General features: G+C 42.7%; 1 protein-coding gene across 1 annotated transcript in view; it reads left to right on the plus strand.

Annotated features, from left to right (window-relative positions):
* Positions 1-722: 722 nt before the first annotated feature.
* The window catches only part of BVES (blood vessel epicardial substance), a 50,602-nt gene continuing 30,690 nt past the window's right edge, over positions 723-20,634 (plus strand). The window contains exons 1-3 of the mRNA XM_054023511.1: positions 723-888; positions 8,984-9,217; positions 14,571-14,695. Of these exons, the coding sequence (XP_053879486.1) occupies positions 8,995-9,217; positions 14,571-14,695 (348 nt within the window). The 5' untranslated portion in view covers positions 723-888; positions 8,984-8,994. The remainder of the gene's footprint in view (positions 889-8,983; positions 9,218-14,570; positions 14,696-20,634) is intronic.

Consider the following 20,634-nt stretch of genomic DNA (forward strand, 5'->3'; position numbering starts at 1 on the left):
GTGGGTGGAAGAACGTATACAGTGGGGGTGCTGAAAGCTATTAAACCAAACTGTAAACTCTGTATATGATAAAAACAATGAGGAGTCTGGTGGCACCCTAAAGACTAACAGATGTATTTGGGCATAAGCTTTTGTGAGTAGAAACCCCCCCACTTCTTCAGATGCATGGAGTGAAAATTACAGATGCAGGCATAAATCTACTACCACAGGAAGAGAAGGGAGTTACCTTACAAGTGGAGAACCAGTGTTGACAGGGCCAATTCAGTCAGAGTGGATATGGTCCACTCCAGATAATTGATGAGGAGGTGTCCATACCAAGAGAGGGAAAATTGCTTTTATAGTGAGTCAGCCACTTTAAGCCAGGTTGATGTCTCACCCCCAGCTCCCCTAGTTCCAGCCCCCCTGCCTTGGGGGTGCAGTCGGTTTAGAGCTAGAAGGGTTGTTGCTCTAGTCCCATAGGGCTGTGAGCCTTGGGGTATGTAGTCAGTATCTGGGGCCCTTTGTGGAGGGGGGGCCAGCACAACAAACCCCCTCACCCCTGGGCGGGCAGCGCTGGTACTTGCCCTGCCTTCGCCTGGGGCTGAGCCGAGACCGTTCTCTGCCCCTTTGCACCCAGGCGCTGAGCCGCCGTGGCGAGCACCCCCGCGACAGCGCCCCCTGGCGGGCCCCGTCTGCTCGCCGCCCTCGGCCGGTCTTACCCGCTCCCGCAGCTGTTCAGTGTCTCCGCCGCCGGGCAGCGGCTGGTGCCCGTGGGAAGCGCCTGCGCGCTGCGGCCGCTCGCTGCCTGCCCCTGGCAGCGTCCTGCCTATTTTAGTCCCAGCGGCCGCGGTGAAGGGAGCAGCTACCGAGTCCCAGCAGCGGCGCCCCGGGGACCCTGCTCGGGGCCAGGTAAGGGAGCGGGACAGACACACCACCCCCCATCCCGCCGGGGCAGCTGCTATGGGGCGTCCCCGGGCAGCGGCTGAAATCGGAGCTGGAGGCGCCGCTTCCCCAGAGCGCCCGGGAGAAACTTCCCCGGGGAGACGCGCCCGGGCCAGCCCCAGCTGGGTGCAGCCCCCGCCCGGCCCTTCGCTCCCAGCGGCCCCGCCCGGATACTGGCGGCCCCGCGCCCCAGCTCTTTAACCCCCATGGCCCCCGAGCCAGCCAGAGCGGGGTTGTGTCGGGGGCGGATGCGGCTCCCGAGGTCACCGCCCGCCTCGCCTGGTCCCCCGACCCGAGCCCCTGCCAGCTGCGGGGTCCCGCCGCGGGGAGAGCCGGGCTGAGCCGAGCGCTGCACTGCCCGGGCGGGCTGCGCTCCCAGCACCCACTCCCCGCCCGCAGCGGCGGCGTCCTGGCCCCGAAGCAGCGGGTCGGGAACCTGAGCGATCCGCTTTCTTGCTCTTCCCCTCACTCCGCTTCTCTTGGAAACAGTGCCCAGTGCAGAAGTCCCAATAAGTATAAGAGCCCCACTCTGCCAGAGCCTCCCCATCCCAATCTCGCAAATGGGCCATCAGTTGTATCGGGCGCGGTTGAAACGGCACATAAAGTTACGATGTTAGCGTGAGAAATATTCCTGTAGGCGTACATAGACTCGAGGATTTTCAAATCAAACCAGAGAATTTAAATGCAGCTCTGCAACCCTCCCCGACTGTCCTGTTCTCATAAACGTCTCTCTTTTTCGGAAAGAATTTCTGTTTAGTAAAATGATCGTTAAATTTAGCTAGATGGTGATTTTTAAGGCAAATAAGAAAAATAGTTAATGTCACGTGAGAGCTTCAAAAATTTGAAATGTTTTTTTTTTCTGGGGCAAGTTGTAGCTCTTGGTAAGACAGCTCTTACCGAAATGGCTTTAAAACAAATTGTATTTAAAGCCAAGAGAGGCAAGCAAAGACTGCAGTATTCAAATGGAAGTATAATAAACAACACATGAGGTTGCAGGATTTAGTCAACATTTGATGAGCGTCTTCAGAACACGTTTTCTTTTTCCCAATAGAAGCTTGTTTAAATTCGTTTGGTGCAGGATTGGTTCAAATAGACGTACTCAAAACACTTGTGTAGTTCTGTAGCACTAGAACACTTTTTAAGATTGTGTCAGTATTTCCATGTTTTAGGGGGTTGCCACTCTTTTACAATAGCTTTGCATTAAAATTTAGCATACTAAACATCCTAGGAAAAGTCATCATAATCTGATAATATTTAGTATGTTTGGACACCACTCAACTTTTAGAGATTCCACCATAGTGTTTTTGATTGGCAAGCTATCCTGCCTTTGCTGTAGTGGTCCTAAAATTGTGGAACACACTCATCCTTGAAATGAGAGTCCCTTCATCCCTTCCCACTCTTAAACAACCTTAAGCTATTTTCCCTAAATATATAGGTTTGAATAGGTGGTAAAGGGAGCATCATTTCTCCCTCCCTGCTTTTTCCTTTTAGATAACCCTTTAAGATTAGGGTTATTTGGCTGCTGGGCGGGGGGGTAGGGGAGAAGTGTGCATGTGCACAATTGTTGAGCAGCACCCTGAGTGCCTTGATAGGAGGGGTGCTTTAGAAAGAACATTATTTTATTATTATTAATGCAAATGTTCAATATCTTAATTTTATTGGCTCTGATTTAAGACACGTATTTATAGTTTTTTCCATATTGTGAATTAAAATTAAGCTTCTGTTAGAGAGACATTGAGGATTAGAAAGTGACAGTTATAGATGTTTCCCTTAACAGATCTTTTCCATGCATCTCTGTGTTATGTAACCATAACACAAATTTGTATCTACAGTTAACACCATTCTCGGCACACATCATTACCCTTATGACTGTTGATACTGTGAGCACATATTAAGAATTTCACTTAACATTGATGCATTTTCTTAATACATAGACTGAACGGACTGTTAATTTGTATTAAGAATATTACACAGCCCAAGGCTAACAAATATTGCGGTATAGAGACATTTTATTCTAAAGGGGTGCAGGGCTTCATTTGCATAGCATGTCCAAATACATGTTTTCTTCACATGCCTCTGTTTTTTCCCTTTAATCCTATTTCAGTAGTAAAAGAAAATTGGGGAAACTAAACTACAACGCATCTAATTAGAATAGCACTAGTGGTCTGTTTTCAGCTCTCAAAATTAATAGTTACAGTCACGGCTCTGTTGCCAGCTCTTTGTGCTGCAGGACCATAGCAAAGTAGACTAAAGAAAAGTTCTAGAGCTAGATTAAAAAAACCCTGCGGCCCAATCCTGTAATTAGATCCATCTGTATGGATACAGTTGCAGGACCAGATTTTTAAAAGGCATTTAGGTACCTAAACAGTCAGATAAGATTGATTTCAGTAGCAGTTAGGGGCTGGGGACTAGCCACCTATAGCCCTTTCGGGATTTATCATCCACTTCACGTGCCTAAGTCCAAAATTTAGATCCACGAATTCTCCACTCAGCTCCCACCTAACCCTGTAGGCTCCTAAAGTCCCTAGGTACATAAGTTTCCACCAATAAAATTCCCTAGTCACCTAAATATCTGTCACTGGGCATATTTAAAGCCACCTAATCCCTGATGCCCAGTACCTGATTTGTGCCCTAAACCCCAGCAGAATCCCCAGACCCAGTGTTCCCAGCCTATCTGGTAAGCGTGCTATTGGATCAGGCCTTGCACAAAACTACCACCCTTGTATCCAGTAGCCCAGTGGTAGGGCAGGGCACTCACCTGGGGAGTGGGAGACCTAGGCTTAAATCCCTGATTCAAATAAGGCAGAGGTGGGATTTGGGCCTGGGTAAATTCACTAACTACTGGGTTATTGCATATAAGGGTGGTAGTGATGGTGGCAGTAGCAGACATCCTTCTGCTGAGAAGGAGCTTAGGCATCTCACTCCAGGGGAGAGTTCATGGGTGTGAATCCTGAGCAGAAGGAGGTGCCTCCATCCAGCCTAGATTTAGGCGCCTATGTCCATTAGAGGGACAGGGGGAGTCCATACCCCTCATAGCATTTCCAACAAGTAGTTTAAAGCAGCTCCTGCTCAGAGTGTTGGTTTTTGTGACTCCTGTTCTTAGGCACCTAACTTTCCCCAGGCATTGTATAGGGAGCCTGGGCACCTAACTCACAGCTATAGAGTCCGCTAAGTGGCAGGGCACCTAAAAGTCATATACTCTGCGTTGCAATGCCTAAATCCCTGTTGTGGGTCTAGCCCCTGGGCATTTCTGAAAATCTCATTATCTGCATCTCTTGCTGCCTAAATAACTTTAAAGATTCATCCCTTTAACATATTTGTGTAACATATTTAATTCAAAGTATCTTCACTCTTGTCGGTTTAATATTGGTGTTAATATTCTGACCACTTGACAGACAACACGTCAACAGGTTTTCTTGTTGATTATAGCATCTTGTAGTAGATATAGTGAGACATTGTCAATTTAAGCATAAAAATCCAATTTACTTTCATGTTTATTTACTACTTGCTTTTCTCTTAGCTCTGACAGTAGAAAAACAATGACGTTGGTTTAATTATAAACAAATTGAGTTTTCAACCTCCGATTCTGAGTGCTGTAAACAGTGTGTGTGTGTGTGTGTGTGTGTGTGTGTGTGTAAAGCAATTGTTTTAATTTTGAATTTTAAAAATGTATCAAACATTTTATTAAGTTTTGTAAAAAGTTTAAATTTTGTAAAATGATGCGTTGTCAGATTTAAGTTGACAACATTCCATCCACTTTTTCCAAATACACAATAGTTTCTGAAGATGAAATTTCATGACTTCTATTTAAAGATCAGTTTTTAGAGGGGTTTTTGTAAAGAATATATCTTTATTGCAGTTTGTTAACACAGCATGTTATATTTCAAATTACATTATTGTAGTAATCTTTCTTATAAGCTGGAATTCTAGTTTTCTGTGATTAAAAAAACAAAATTCTCTTATAAACATAAATCCACATTTTTCTGCAATTAAAATGAAATCCGACGGCCTGAACCCTGTCTCCCTGGGCTGATGGCCCGAGTCCCATCTCTGTTTTTTTAAAAAAAGGCAAATTCAGCGGTGTTTTTTTTTTCTGTGGCAAATGGATTTTTAGAATCCCTGCTTATAAGTAAGCTGAATTTAAAGCGCTAGAAGCATGATCCTATATTCCTTAGCTTCCCACTTACTATGAACTTTTGGTATTTTGAAATACTGAAGGTCCGAAATAGAATTTTTCATGTTTGTGTTATAAACAAGTTAGGACTGAAGGATCTGAGCTAGGACCAGAGGAAAAGACATAAGTTTCAGAATTATGTTTACCAATTTCTTTCCTGTAACTATCTATGGATAAATATCCAGGTTGCATACCTAGTTTAAGTAGTATCTCCAGTTGAAATTAGTGGGCAGTCTTGCTTAAGGACCCAGTGACTCAATCTGTCACTTTGTAGATAGAGTAAATCTATTTCTGCAGGCACTTAGAAGTCTGTTTATCAGAAAAGTTGTACAGCCTTCTGCTATCTGTCAGTAGCGCTCCTATATTTGTGTGACAGTAATAAGTCAACTTGAACTTTAGAGGATTAGAGAGCAAGATTTTAAAAGGAAAACTGAGCCAGAAGTTAGGTTCCTAAATCCATATTTAGGCACCTGTGAAGGGGTCCCCACCACATGTGCACCTGGCTAGACACGGGATGTAATGAATGTATGAGGGTGGGTGGGTGGTGGGACAGGTTGGACCCCCCTGCCCCCCAAGATGTCACCTGGCATGCTGGGATGCCACTGAGGCAGACTATTCTGCCAGCCTGGGCACCCTTTTACCTGGTCTTGTTGGGCATCTTCCAGCCAAGAACACAGGCAGGGCCACCCCCAGCTGCACAGAGAGACCGAGATCTGCTCTGAGAAGGCTCAGCTTAAGGGGCTTGCCACAGCACCCAGATGTCCCCCCCCCCCAAAAAAAAATTGTATGAAATTACCCTCCTCCACATTGAGGGAAGAGGCAATGCACAACTTCTCGCCCCCTCCCCCCAGTTAGAAATCACATAAACTGGGTTATATTGTAAACCAGAAATAAATGTATTAACTATAACAGGTGTATTTTAAGTAGTCAAGGAGGTAGTAGACAGAACAAGGCAGATTACTAAGAAAATAAAACAGCACACAAACTAAGCTAGTTTCACTAAATAAATTGGTTACATGTAAGTTCTCACCCTAAATGTGGTTCTAATAATCTTCTTCACAGGCCAGATGCCCTTCCAGCCTGGGTCCAGTTCTTTCCCCCAGTTCAGTCTTGGTTGTTTCCAGCAATCATCTTGGGTGGGATAGCAGGGGAGAACTGATGACCAGGATTACCTCACTCCGCACCCTTCAATGGGATTTGCATAAAGTGGGAGTCCTTTGTTTCCTACTTTGACCCCCGACCCAGCTTCTCGTGGTAAAGTACAGAATTCAAGATGGGTTCCAGTATCCAGTGACATGGTCACATGCCTCTGTAGCGCCCCATAACCATTCGTCACAGGCTGACCCACATGTTCACAGGAAGACTAAGCTTTTACAGTCCATTGGCTATTGCTGATGGGCCATCAGCACTGTCCAGCTTTTTCATTGTTGTGCCTGAAGTGTTAGCAGGGGGCATCACCCAAAATAACATAGTTGAAAATTAGGAATATTGACTATATTCAGATACAGAAATGATACATGCATACAAATAGGATAATCATATTCAGTAAATCATAACCTTTCCAATGATACCTTATAAGGCCAATCTTGCTTAAAGTACATCTTAGTTATGTTATATTCCTATCACAGGTATATTTTCATATGGAGTATAATGTCACAGGAGGATGTGTGAAAGAGAGAGGGAATGCCTCTACAGGATTTGTTACAATGCATACTCCATAATGTGTAAAGGGAAAAGAGTGTTCACTCTCTGATGCAAAGATAGTTCATTAATGAGAATCAAACAGAACTCCATATAACCTTTTATATTGCAACCAGTAGGGGTCCTAAATACTTAGCTAAAAACAAGATTACTTTACTTTTAATATGAAATGAATCATTTTGTTTTTTTCAATTGAAAAATGAATCTTTGTTTGTTAAGTATATCAAGTTGTGCTCAATCTTGATGAGGAAAGACTGTCTGCAATAGGTTTCAAAAAAGGTAATATCTCCCACCTTCCTTTTTAGTTACCTATTTAATCAGAGTTATTTCACTGTGTTTTGGAATGATATTGGTTAAGGGAAACCAACTTTATTGCTTCTTTTTGTTGTGAAGGTTATTAGCTAAGGGAACAATTTACCAAGATTCATGGTGGATTCTCCATCACTGGCAATTTTTAAATCAAGATTAGTTGTTTTTCTAAAATATGTTCTGATAATTTGTGCTGGGAACTTCTATGGCTTGTCTTACACAGAAGGTAAGATTACAGGACTACAATGGGTCTGTTCTGGTCTTGGAATCTGAGTCTGTTTTACATTAAAAAGTCAGTTCTTTTCTGCCCAATTTTCCTGAAAGACACTATGGATGACTGGAGAGCTAGAGCATTTGTTATCAGAAACCCCAAGCAAGTGAAACCTGATCAACTGAGAAGGGAAATAGTTCTTATTAATCTTCACCCTAACACTCATGTATGGAATGAGAGAGCTTTGGGCATACATTTTTGATCTCCAGGGAATCGACAACAAAACTGGAGAAGATCAGACTTGGTATTTGGTTGGTGTGTAGTTTTTTTTTTTTTTTTTTTTTTTTTTTTAACCTTACAAATATCAGTTCTTCTCCCTCCTTTTGAAAGAAAGAAAATCCTTTCAGGACAGCTTTATACATTATAAAGAAGAATTAAAAGACATAAATCCTCTTTGGCTTTTTTGTCAAGCTTTCTTTAACAGATTATGATAACAGATTCTTCTGAATTTGTATTTAGTTTTGCTATTTTACAGATACCAAAGCTATATACTGCTCTTAGTATGCACATGTATCTTCTGATTATGAGGGAGTGGAAGTAGTATGCCTGGATGGTCCTAAGGACCATTTAACAACCAGCAGAAGTTAACATTATTGTGCCAATCCTGCAAGCTGCTTAGCATGAGTGGACCCCTGTATTCTCACATCTTATGAAAGTCACTGGGCATGTATCTGATAATAAATCATGTGTGCAGGTTGTCAGAATATTGACCTTAACTCTTCTTCAAGCTCTTAGTTTTCACCTAAACGTGACTGTAAAATGTTTTTCATGTGTAGAGAGAGGGTTGCCAGGTGTCTGGTTTTCAATCGTAAGGCCTGGTGGAAAAGGGATCCTGGAGGATCTGGTCAGCACTGGTGACTGGGCCGTTAAAAGTGAAGTTGGTGTGGCTGGCAGGCTCCCTACGTGGCTCCTCAGAAGTGGCAATATGTCCCTAGGCTCCTAGGCAGATGTGCACTCTGCATGCTGCCCCCGCCTCGAGTGCTGGATCCACAGCTCCCATTGGCCAGGAACCATGGCCAATGGGAGCTATGGGGGTGGCACCTGTGCGGAGACAGGACGTAGAGCTGCCTGGCCACCCCTGAACCTAGGAACTGGACATGCCGGTTGCTTCTGGAGCCGCCTGAGATAAGCGCCGCCCAGAGCATGCACCCCTCATCCCCTCCCACAACCCAACCCCTTGCCCCCTTCTGCACCCTGAACCCCTCATTTATGGCCCCACCCCAGAGCCCGTATCCCCAACTGGAGTCCTCACCCCTTCCTGCATCTCAACCCCCTGCCCAAGCCTGGTGAAAATGAGTGAGTGTGTGAGGGTGGGGGAGAGCGAGGGATAGAGAGAGGGGGGATGGAGCCTCATAGAAGGGAAGGGGCGGGGCCTACCAGAAGGGCAGGGCAAGGGTGTTCGGTTTTGTGCCATTAGAAAGTTGGCAACTGTATGTAGGGACTTAGTTTAACCTTTGAAGTATGTGTAGAATTTTTGTTCATATTAAGGAGAAATATGTATGCACATGAACGAGAGAGTATACCCCTAAGTCCCATGACACAAATCATTGTTTTTTCCATTGTATTGGTGCTCATTACTCTTAATGCCTCTTTTTGTATTTTTACAGGATTCTTCAAGATGAATACTACAGAAATCAATTCATTCACCATGACCCCATTAGGTTTTATACCAGATTTCAAAAATGCCACCCTTGTACCTGTCAATGAGACTGCGTGTGAAAACTGGAGTGAGGTTCATCATCTGGTTTTTCATGTGGCAAATATCTGTTTTGCAGTTGGATTGGTTATTCCAACCACTTTGAATTTCCATATGATTTTCCTGCGAGGCTTGCTTGCTACAGGTAGGCCAAACAAAATTTACTTTTTACAACTTTGTGGCTGAAATTCCATTTACTGACCAATAGAAAATAGGGCTGTCAAGCAATTAATTGCACAATTAAAACAATAATACTGTTTGTTTAAATATTTTTGGATGTTTTTACGTTTTCAAATATATTCAATTAGAGCACAGAATAAAAAATGTACAGTAGTCTTTTTTATTACAAGTATTTGCACTGTCAAACAAAAAAATAGTATTTTTCAATTCACCTAATAAAAGTACTGTCGTGCAATCTCTTTATCATGAAAGTTGAACTTACAAATGTAGAATTATGTACAAAAATTTTTTTTGAATGCAATCTAAAATTTTAGATCCTGCAAGTCCACTCAGTCCTACTTCTTATTCAGCCAATCATTAAGACAAACACGTTTGTTTACATTTGCAGGAGAAAATGCTGCCTGCTTCTTCTTTACTGTAGAAGAGCAGACTCACCCCTGCGGCACCTCCTGCTGGTCTCTGTTGGGAATTAGTTTGGCTAGCCTTGGAGCGCCCTCTGCAGTCCAGTGATCTGCCTTGCCGCTGGCCCCAGGACCCTGGTGCCCCTTTTCTCTGGGTGCTCCCCCCTGGCAGTAACCCCTCAGTCTTAGGGTCTCCCCTCCCCAGGGAACCCCCACCCACTGTTCCCACCTCACCTCAGTATAAGGCTACTGCCAATCACCATCTAGCCCCACACCCTGGGGCAAACTGCAGTATACACCACTCATCACAGGCAAGGTTGGGTTTGGACCTGCTGCCTTGGCCTACCCCTGGGCTGCCCTCTGCAACCCCCAGTACCTTTTAGCCCAATGCTAGGCCCCAGGCTGGAGCTCCCCAGCTCCTCTGCCTTTCCCCAGCCCTGCTCCACTCAGGTACTCTGTCTCTAGCTCCCTGCAGCCAGGCCCTTCTCTCTCTGAATGCAGAGAGAGACTGTGTCATTGCTCCTGGCTCACAGCCTTTATAGAGCCAGCTGGGCTTGATTGGGGCGTGGCCCAGCTGCAGCTACTTCCCCAATCAGCCTTGCAGCTTTGAGAGCTGTAGCCCTCTCCAGGGCTGCTTTCAAGCCCCTCCAGGCAGGAGCAGGTGTCCACCCTGCTACATTTACAATGTCACCTGAAAGTGAGAATAGGTGTTCGAATGGCTCTGTTGTAGCCAGAGTCACAAGATTTTTACATGCAGATGCACTAAAGATTCATGTGTCCCTTCATACTTCAACCACCGTTCTAGAGGATGTGCGTCCATGCTGATGACAGGTTCTGCTCAATAACAATCCAAAGCAGTGCGGACTGATGCATGGTGAGATTTCCCCCCTAGCAGAAGGTTGACTTTCTTTTTTGGTGGTTCGGGTTCTGTAGTTTCCACATTGCAGTGTTGGTCTCTTAATGCTTCTGAAAGCATGTTCCACACCTTGTCCCTCAGATTTTGGAAGGCACTTCAGATTCTTAAATCTTGGGTTGGTTAGAAATCTCACATTGGTACCTTCTTTGTGTTTTGTGAAAGTGTTCTTAAAATGAGCATGTGCTGGGTCATCATCCAAGACTGCTATAACATGAAATATGGCAGAATGTAGATAAAACAGAGCAGGAGACCTACAATTCTCCCCCAAGGAGTTCAGTCGCAAATTTAATTAACACATTATTTTTTAAGTGGAGTCATCAGCATGGAATCACGTCCTCTGGAATGGTAGCCGAAGCATGAAAGGGCATACAAATGTTTAGCATATCTGGCACATCAATGCCAGCCATAAAAGTGCCATGCAAATACCTGTTCTCACTTTCTGGTGACATTGTAAATAAGAAGAGGGCAGCATTATCTCCTGTAAATGTAAACACTTGTTTGTCTTAGCAATTGGCTGAATAAGAAGTAGGACTGAGTGGACTTGCAGGCTCTGAAATTTTACATTGTTTTGTTTTTGAGTGCAGTTATGTAACAAAAAAAAATCTACATTTGTAAGTTGCACTTTCACGACTAAGATTGCACTACAGTATTTGAATGAGGTGAATTGAAAAATATTATTTTTTTTTCTCTTTTACGGTGCAAATATTTGTAATAAAAAATAATATATACTTTGATTTCAATTACCACACAGAATACAATATATATATGGAAAAGTAGAAAAACATCCAAAATATTTAATAAATTTCAATTGGTATTCTATTGTTTAACAGCACAATTAAAACACTGATTTTTTTTTTTCTTTTTTAGTTAATAGCATGAGTTAACTGCGATTAATTGGCAGCCCTAATAGAAAGTATCGTTCTGGACTCGCTTGTCTTCCATTGGTGGTATTTCAACATATTTTAATTGTTTTATTTTGTTGGAGGTTAGCATGATTTGGGGCTTGGTCAACACTCTGACATTGCAGAACTTACTTGGATAAGGTAATACAGACAGAGTTTCATAAAACTCCACAACAACTGCATATAGAATTTTGAGCATCTGTGCAGTTGCTGAAACATCTGACTGTGTGGAAGGGTAGGGTTTGTTTATGTGATGTGGGCTCTTTTGTTTTGTTTTTCCCTTTCTTTGTCTGTTTTTCTCCACTCTCTCAACTTATCAGAAAAAAAAAATCTATGCTTGGACAAAGTATGGAAAAAAAATTGGCCCCCAAATTTTTTGTTATGAGTAAATGAAAAAAGTAGAGCTCAATTTAAATTATAGCAAGATAGACTTGTACCTTCTACAGTAGAAATGTCTTGCACTCTCAGACCACTGATATAATAGTAAATATCATCTACACCAACAATATTTTTTTCCTTAGAGAGGTTAATGTAGTGACTAGCCCCAACTCTTCTTAAAATATGAGTGGAGTGAAGTGTGAACATATACTATTATATGTATTTTCTTGAGGAGGACTAGCTTTCTGCTCAAGCTGAATATTGCTAAAACAGATCTCTTCATCTTAACTCCCCCCTTAACCTCCCCATTACCTCCTTTCTTGGTCACTGTAGATCACACCACCATCCTGCCTGTCACTCTGGACCACACTGTGGCATCCTCTCTCTAGGCCTTCATGTCCAGGCTACGTCTAAATCTTGCGGATTCATTTTGCGTAACGTTTCTAAGATATGGTCTTTCCTATACACCCACACATCTAAAACGCTCATCCAGGCTGTTATCTTGCTTCTTGATTACTGCAACATCTCTGCAGTTGTCACTGGCCTTGACAAGTGCAGTCTTGCCCCACTCATTCATTCAAATGATGCTGCAAAGGTAATTTTCCTAGCCTGCTGCTTTGACCATACTTGCCCTTCTCTGTTGCATCAAACATAATCCACTTGTCACTTTCAAGACCCTTCACAGCTAATCAAAGCCTCCCTGTCATCTTTCATTTTCTACTGAAATATTCACTCCCATCTATCTGTGATGCCAGCCTCCATTGCCCACTTACAAAATTTTCAAACAAGTATCTTTGTGCTTTCTCCCATGCTGCCCCACCTGCTTGGGAGGAGCTTCCTCTAAACATCTGTAAAACTAACTCATTATCCTCCTAATTCCTCCTTAAAACTCTCCTTTTCCATGAAGCCTGCAAAAAAACTTGACAAGCATTAGCTTCTGGCATGCTAAGACTGCTGCCTATCGTGCTGGCTAATATTGTCTCATTCTTTCCTTGCATTCCCCTGCATGTCTCCACTTGTTAACTCTTGTGTTATACTTAGATTGTAAGCTCTTTGGGACAGGGCTATTTTTTTTCCAATTCTGTTCATACAGCACCTAGTGCAATGGGGTTCTGTTCCATGATAGCGCATTAGGAAAATACAAATTAATAATATTCCAAGTCTAATACTATTGTAATGCAAAGCGCTAACTAGAATTTCCTTTTTCTGATAGTCAAAAAAGCAATTTATGGTTGGAGTCTTGGCCTGATTCATTATTAACCACCATAAATGCCCTGACTAATATCTGGGCTATTGTATTTAATAAAGATGTAGTTGGATTCAGAACCGTGCAGTACAACACACTTGGCAATCTTAAATGCTCTGAGAAAATAGAATTCTCCTGCTCTTACATTGTCTGACAGCATTAAGAATGGATGCTTTTTTTTTTTTTTTGCCATTGACTTGAATGGGGCTAGGTTTTTACTACTGAAGTATTGTAAGCGCCTCATGACGGTAGGTGATGCCAAAACCTTGTTTTCAGCGGCATTGTTAGGAAGAGTTCAAACATGATTTGAGTGGGGCCAAACTACGTTTGTAAAGTCTTAACCTAAATCACTTACAGGGTTCCTGAACTATCTCTATGCCATTGTACTGTATGTAGAACCAAAGTCTTCATGACCCATTGAGGAAGTGTTGTGAAAAGTTATGACCCTGTAAGGTGTATTTTGAGAAATATCCTTTTGTTATTTTTACAATATAGAAGTTCTATATTGTAAAAATAACAAAAGGGATATTTCTCAAATACACTTTACAGGGTCATAACTATAATAGAACCTGTTCAGTGTTGGAGAGACTCTATTTTAATAACCAGACCTTTATGTTGCTTGTATTAAGAATTTTACAGTAATTGTTCCATATCTCCTTTCACACTTACAAAAGGCTATTTTACCAAAATGAGTTTCTCTAATGGCCAGGAACCTCAATTTTTGCAAGATCTTTTATCTGTTGAACTCTCATTTAAAATCAACAGGAGTTCTGAATGTGGAGGGTTCACTGATTTCAGCTCTAGTTTGAATTTTGAACTGGCAAACATATGGAGTATCAATTTTTCAAGCTGAGATGGCAACTTGAAAGAGTAACATTGTAAGAGAGAGATGCATAATTAAGAACTTTATCTTGTTTAGCAGCTCTCACTAATCAGAGCAGAGGAATTAGTATTTGAAAATTATGTAGAAGATACTCATCAGTCATTCTGGTCTTCCTAACCAATGATATCTTGAACAATGGCATAACTCACAGCAGGAAGCCAGATTCATAACATATATTGTGGTGGTGGTTCTTTTAAAACTGAAAATCTCTCTGGATGGCATTTAGGGAGCTCCAGGCAAATAGTGCTTGCTTATTCATGTTTTGTTTGTCTACAGGCTTCAGCCCTAGAAATGAATGCTTATTATTTTTGTCTCAAATCCATGTAATGCCAGCTGTATGAAGCAGTTGTGTTAAAATGCTTCTTGTAACTAAATAAAATTAACTGTTACAACATTGCTTACCTTGATCCATGTTACCTAACTCTGTTGAAACTTGTGAAATGCATCACTTCTGAATATAATTACTGTAATCTAAAATTGGGATCTGTATTATCTATATCAAAAGAATGAAGTGTGTGTGTGTGTGTGTGTGTGTTTTATTTTTATATAATATATATCTGTATAATTTAACTTCCTATTTTATTTTTGACAGGATGTGTACTTTTCATCATCTGGGCTATGCTGTACCGTTGTGCCTTGGATATAATGATCTGGAATTCGGTGTTCTTGGTTCTCAATTTCTTGCATTTTATATATCTACTGTACAAGAGAAGACCGGTATGTAAAGAGTATAATCACTACAAAGTCCTGTGACTGTGCTTGGGCAAGCCTCCCATTGAATTCTATTGGAGCTTTGCCCGGGTTGGTCAGTTATCAACCCCAGCAGGTACCAGCTATCATTATCATGATTTTAGCCTGATAGTTTGTTGTTTGACTCTCTGATATAGTACTTCCATTTTAAAACTTTTTTTTGGTCAGGCATTTTTTTTTTATTTATTTATCTAAATGAAAAGGACATCAATTTCAAAAGTGACTAGTGGGTTTTTTTGGGTGCACAACTGGAACATTTCAGAGGGGCCAGATTTTTCAGAGGGTAGGTACTCAAAACTTCTGAAAATCAGGTCCACATACCTCAAGGTGGACATCCATAACTAATCGTTCCTGGAAAATTAGGCCATGACCTTTATGGGGATAAAACTTCTTCTCTTGCTTAGTTTAAACCCAGAAGTATCTTGTGTACGGAGGAAGTGGAGAGTACATTTTGGCTCTTTATAAACATGGAAATAAATGTAGGTGTCCATATACAAACAACTTTAACATTCTTCTTGCAGTCCATTCATACAAAAATACCTTTTTGGTCCGTGTGTGTGTGTGAGTGTGTCTGTCTCTCTCTCCCTGTCCTTCCTTGCGAAGGGAAGGAAATCCATAAAGAAAACCCTGATCAGACCCTGCAGATGGGAAAAGTGATAAGTGAAATACTACTCCCTTCTCTGTCAAATATCTGGGATGCCCAGGAATAAGCAGGAAAAAGTGGGCAGGGTGACGGAAGAGCCACATTCAGTAACATGATTCCTGCCTTTAACCAGTTTGGAGCATGGGGATAATTTGCAGGTCAAATCAGCAAAGTTAAAGCTGCCTAAACTCTAGCTGTGCACCCTGTGACTCCCCTCCATAGAATCAAAGGGAACAGCCAGGGGAGTGAGCCAATAATCTGGAAGGGTCTGCAGAGTATTGTTGAACAGGAGTCAATCAACAGACTTGAGCACAGTCACTGAGGTTGGAGGCCAGGATCCTTGGGAATCCCCATTCCTTTATCCATCCTGCCACCTGATATCTTCCCATTCTGCAGCATCTTGCCTCTTTTCAGAAACATTTAGGCTTAGAAAGAAACAGGGAAAATTCTTTTTTGCTCACTTTGGATTTTATATTGTACAAAATCTATCTTAAGAGAAATTACAGGAATATACTTGAGGCAAAGTAAAGCTTTATCTAGCTTTTGTCTAGAAGCATCATCCGTCACTATTTTAAAACTAGATATATTGCTCTACTGCTAACTGTCCATTTAGTTGCATGCAGTATATTGAGCCATTTGGCCTATCTAAGATGAGCCTAAATTGCCCATTGCCTTTAAATTGAAGAGATTTTAAAAAGGGAGTAGGCACATTTGTTTCTTACTGTTCTGCCTGAGATGCTTGCACTATTATTTTAGAAAACCTTTCTTTATCGATCTGTTTATACATGATCTTCAGGATACAATACTATGACAAAACTGCCCCTTTGCCTATACTCAGATATTCTGTCTGTTATGCCACACCCATTACTGTATCTCAGCACCTACATAAATAATTTTCATATGTATTATGTTTATAGTCTCCCAACATGGATGTCATAAGCCCCAGAGGTGTCACTAACACATGCCATGACCATCTTACCCTTCTATTAGATTAGGGGAGGGTGGTAGATCCTGGTAGTGAAAACACAGAACCACTGTATTTTATCATAAAGTAACAAAAGACCTTCTTGCAACAGATGTATGCAAAGGGCCAGGATTAAAATAGCAGTAAAAACTTTAACTCTGACCTGAGTGACTAAAATCTGAGACTTAATGGAATGCTAACACAGGGGTTTTTTTTGTGCCATAGTAATAATTTGACTGTATAGAAGTGCCAGAGAATCTGGCATCCATTAGGGACTTCACTTTTGCTACTGATCTTGCAGGGAAGGCACTCAAATACTACAGTAATGGGCAGTAGTATAAAACACTATGATAGATATTGTTTATTTGGGTCCAAATAGAGAATATATTTGAGTTTGAAACTCCATTTATAAACTACCAGTCAATGAAAGTGTTAAAAAAAAATATTTTTAAACAGGTGGGAGGGAGGGGGGGAACTTCCTGCCCATCCTATAATTTTGCTAAATTCCTCTTCTGGGTCTAGTTGGCTGGTTATGCCCAGATTGGGAAAAGTGCAGCTGGCTATTCATATGTGCACTGTCCCTTGAGTGCGTTACAGTTGACAACTGCCTTTCTGAAAGGAAAATGATGTTGTTGTTTTTAATTTTCATCTTCAAATTGCATATGGCAGTAATGCAATGCAGCCAGGACTTCTAAGAGCAGGCTGTATTTGGTTTTTTTTTAATAGCAGCTAGTCCTTTGGATGGAATTGAGTATTCAGGAGAGATGCAACACTACATAAAAAAAACTCCATTGAGCCCTAGTCTTAGGCTGCATTTTTTAAACGGTGACAAGCATTAGTGTCCAGCTTTCTTCACACCCCAATGGGACACCTCTCACACATTAGCAAGAACATCAGTTTTGATTTTGTCATCTTGTCTTTCTACTCTTCTGTCTATCTACATCCCTTTGATAGCACCGATCTCTGGTGTTTGACCACTCGCACTTGCTCTCTTAGTGGTAAAATACATACAAGCAAATACTGATCATGAAATTGCTCATTTCACCTCTGTTGCTAGGTGTCTGTCTGTCTCTCTCATACAGACAATGCTGTATCCACCCTTGGTCTAGGGGGAGAGGCAGTTAATCAAAATAGCTAAATAAGCGCACAGTAATGGAAGATGCTGTCTCTGTTTCTTGAGCCAGAGAGTATTACAGTTAAGTGTTAATAAATGAATAAGGACCACTTATCACTAATAAGTGACTGTTTGACCATGTGGTTGTTTGAAAAGTGTGAGTTGGGAGTGCTTTTGTTCCAGGTGAGCCTTGAGTAGTTGATTGGAGGGAAGGCTTTGAGCTGTGGCAACTACTTCAAGCCAGAAGCCTTATAAAAAAGCAGCCAGTTGCAAACCAAATGAGTGGCAACCAGAGAAAGTTCGCCTGGGGAGAGTTTCCACAGAGTTTTTTGCCTTTCAGGCTTCTGTGAGCAGTAAATACAACATCTAAAGAGGCTCTTAAAAGGAAAACCATGTGGATAGTGAATGATCCCTTGTTGTGACCGGCACAGGATGTGCCATGCTTGTTTTCTCCCAGAGGATAGAAGCGACTTCGTCTGTATGAAGTGCAAACTAGTCTTCATATTGGAAGAGAAGGTTAAAGGACTAGCTACCCAAGCATCAACCCTGCGATGAATCAGAGAGAATGCTGACTTTCTGAATAGAAGACAGCATTTGGTACTGTGGGCACAGCATGCTGAAGAATCAGAGAGGGCAGTGCAGAACAGGGAAGAAAATTGGCAGCATGTGATCTCCAGAAGAAAGAGGAGAACTCCTGTACCCCCAATGCAGATAGAAGTAGAAACCATTTTCAGGCTTTCTGCACAGGTACTATGTCAGAGAATGGTTTGGAAGAGTTATGAGGGAAGGGATCAGAGGGAGACCCCATCGACCAGAAGGCATGGGAAGCATTGTCCTAGGGATGGGGGTTCCATGACTACCACTCCCAAGAGGAGATTTTGGGGGGGGGAGGGTGGTTGGGGGCTCTCTCCTAAAGGGGAATGGAGTCATCCATCTAGACCAGGAAACTCCATGTGCTGCTTGCCTGGAGCTAGAATTCAAGATGTGACTGAGTGTCTGCTGAGACTGATCAAGCCCTTGGACTGCTACCCCTTCCTACTTCTCCATGTGGACACCAATGATACTGCCAAGAATGACCTTGAGTGGGTCACTGCAGACTATGTGGCTCTGGGAAGAAGGATAAAGGAGTTTGAGGCGCAAGTCATGTTCTCGTCCTTCCTCCCTGTTGAAGGAAAAGGCCCAGGTAGGGACTATCGAATTGTGAAGGTAAATGTGTGGTTGTACAGGTGGTGTCTGAGAGAGAGCTTTGGATTCTTCGACCATGGGATGTTCCAGGAAGAAGGATTGCTAGGAAGAGAGAAGAGCATCTTGGCAAGCAGGCTTGCCAATCTAATGAGGAGGCTTGCTGTGGGATGGTGACCTAAGCCCTGAGGTAAGTGGGATACCGGGAGGAAACACAAGGAGGAGGGTGCAACAGGGGAGGCCGTCTGATCCCTACTGAGAAAGTCGGGCAATCAGCTAGTTATTTTAGGTGCCAGTACATGAAAGCAAGAAGCCTGGGAAATGAAGAGGAAGAATTGGAAGACCTGGTCAGTCAAGGACCTATGATGTGATTGGAATAACAGACTTGTGGAGTAACGCACATGTCTGGAGCACTGTCATGGATGGGTATAAACTGTTCAGGAAGGACAGGTGGGGAAGAAAAGTTGGAGGAGTTGCACTGTATGTAAGAGAGCGGTATGATTGCTCAGAGCTCCAGTATGAAACTGGAGAAAAGCCTGTTGAATCTTTGGGTTAAGTTTAGAGGCGAGAGCAACAAGGGTGATATCGTGGTGGGTGTCTGCTACAGACCACTAGACCAGGAGGATGAGGTAGATGAGGCTTTCTTCAGACAACTAACAGAAGTTTCCAGATTACAGGCCCTGGTTCTCATGGGGGACTTCAATCACCCTGACTTCTGCTGGGAGAGCAATACAGCAGTGCACAGACAATCTAGGAAGTTTTTGGAGAGTGTTGGGGACAACTTCCTGGTGCTAATGCTGGAGGAACCAACTAGGGGCTGTGCTCCTCTTGACCTGCTGTTCACAAACATGGAAGAATTGGTAGGGGAAGTAGAAGTGGCTGGCAACCTGGGCAGCAGTGACCATGAGATGGTTGAGTTCAGGATCCTCACAAAAGGAAGAAAGGAGAGCAGCAGAATACAAACCCTGGACTTCAGAAAAGCAGACTGATTCCCTTAGGAAACTGATGGGCAGGATCCCCTGGGAGGCTAATATGAGGGGGAAAAGAGTCCAGGAAAGCTTGCTGTATTTTTAAAGAAGCTTTTATTGAGGTTGGCTTAACTGAGAAATCTTCAGTGAGCTTAAACACAAAAGGGAAGCTTACAAGAAGTGGAAATTTGGACAGATGAATAGGGAGGAGTATAAAAATATTGCTCGAGCATGCAGGGGTGTAATCAGAAAGGCCAAAGCACAATTGGAGTTGCAGATAGCAAGGGATTTGAAGGGTAATGAGAAGAGTTTCTACAGGTATCTTAGCAACAAGAAGGCCCAGGAAAGTGTGGGACCCTTCCTGAATGGGGGGGGGGGGCAACCTAGTGACAGATGATGTGGAAAAAACTGAAGTACTGAATGGTGTGGTGTAGTTATTTTTCCCTCCTTCCTCTCAGTCTTCACAGACAAGGTAAGCTCCCAGATTGCTGTACTGGGCAGCACAGTATGGGGAGGAGGTGAGCAGCCTCAGTGGTGAAAGAACAGGTTAAGGACTATTTAGAAAAGCTGGATATGCACAAGTCCCTGGGTCCAGATCTAATGCATCCAAGGGTGCTGACAGAATTAGCTGATGTGATTGCAGAGCCATTGGCCATTATCCTTGGAAAATTTTGTGGTGATCGGGGGAGGTCCCAGATTGGAAAAAGGCAAGTATAGTGCCCATCTTTAAAAAGCGGGGGGGAAAGGAGAATCTGGGGAACTACAGACCAGTCCACCTCACCTCAGTCCCTGGAAAAATCATGGAGTAGGTACTTGAGGAATCCATTTTGAAGCACTTGGAGAGAGAGGTGATCAGGAGCAGTCCATATGGATTCACCAAGGGCAAGTTATGCCTGACCAACCTGATTGCCTTCTATGATGAGATAACTGGCTCTGTGGATATGGGGAAAGTGGTGGATCTGATATCTTGACTTTAGCAAAGCTTTTGATACGGTCTCCTACAGTATCCTTGCCAGCAAGTTTTTAAAAGTATGG

Source organism: Malaclemys terrapin, chromosome 3, assembly GCF_027887155.1.
Source record: "Malaclemys terrapin pileata isolate rMalTer1 chromosome 3, rMalTer1.hap1, whole genome shotgun sequence".
NCBI classification, from domain to species: domain Eukaryota; kingdom Metazoa; phylum Chordata; order Testudines; family Emydidae; genus Malaclemys; species Malaclemys terrapin.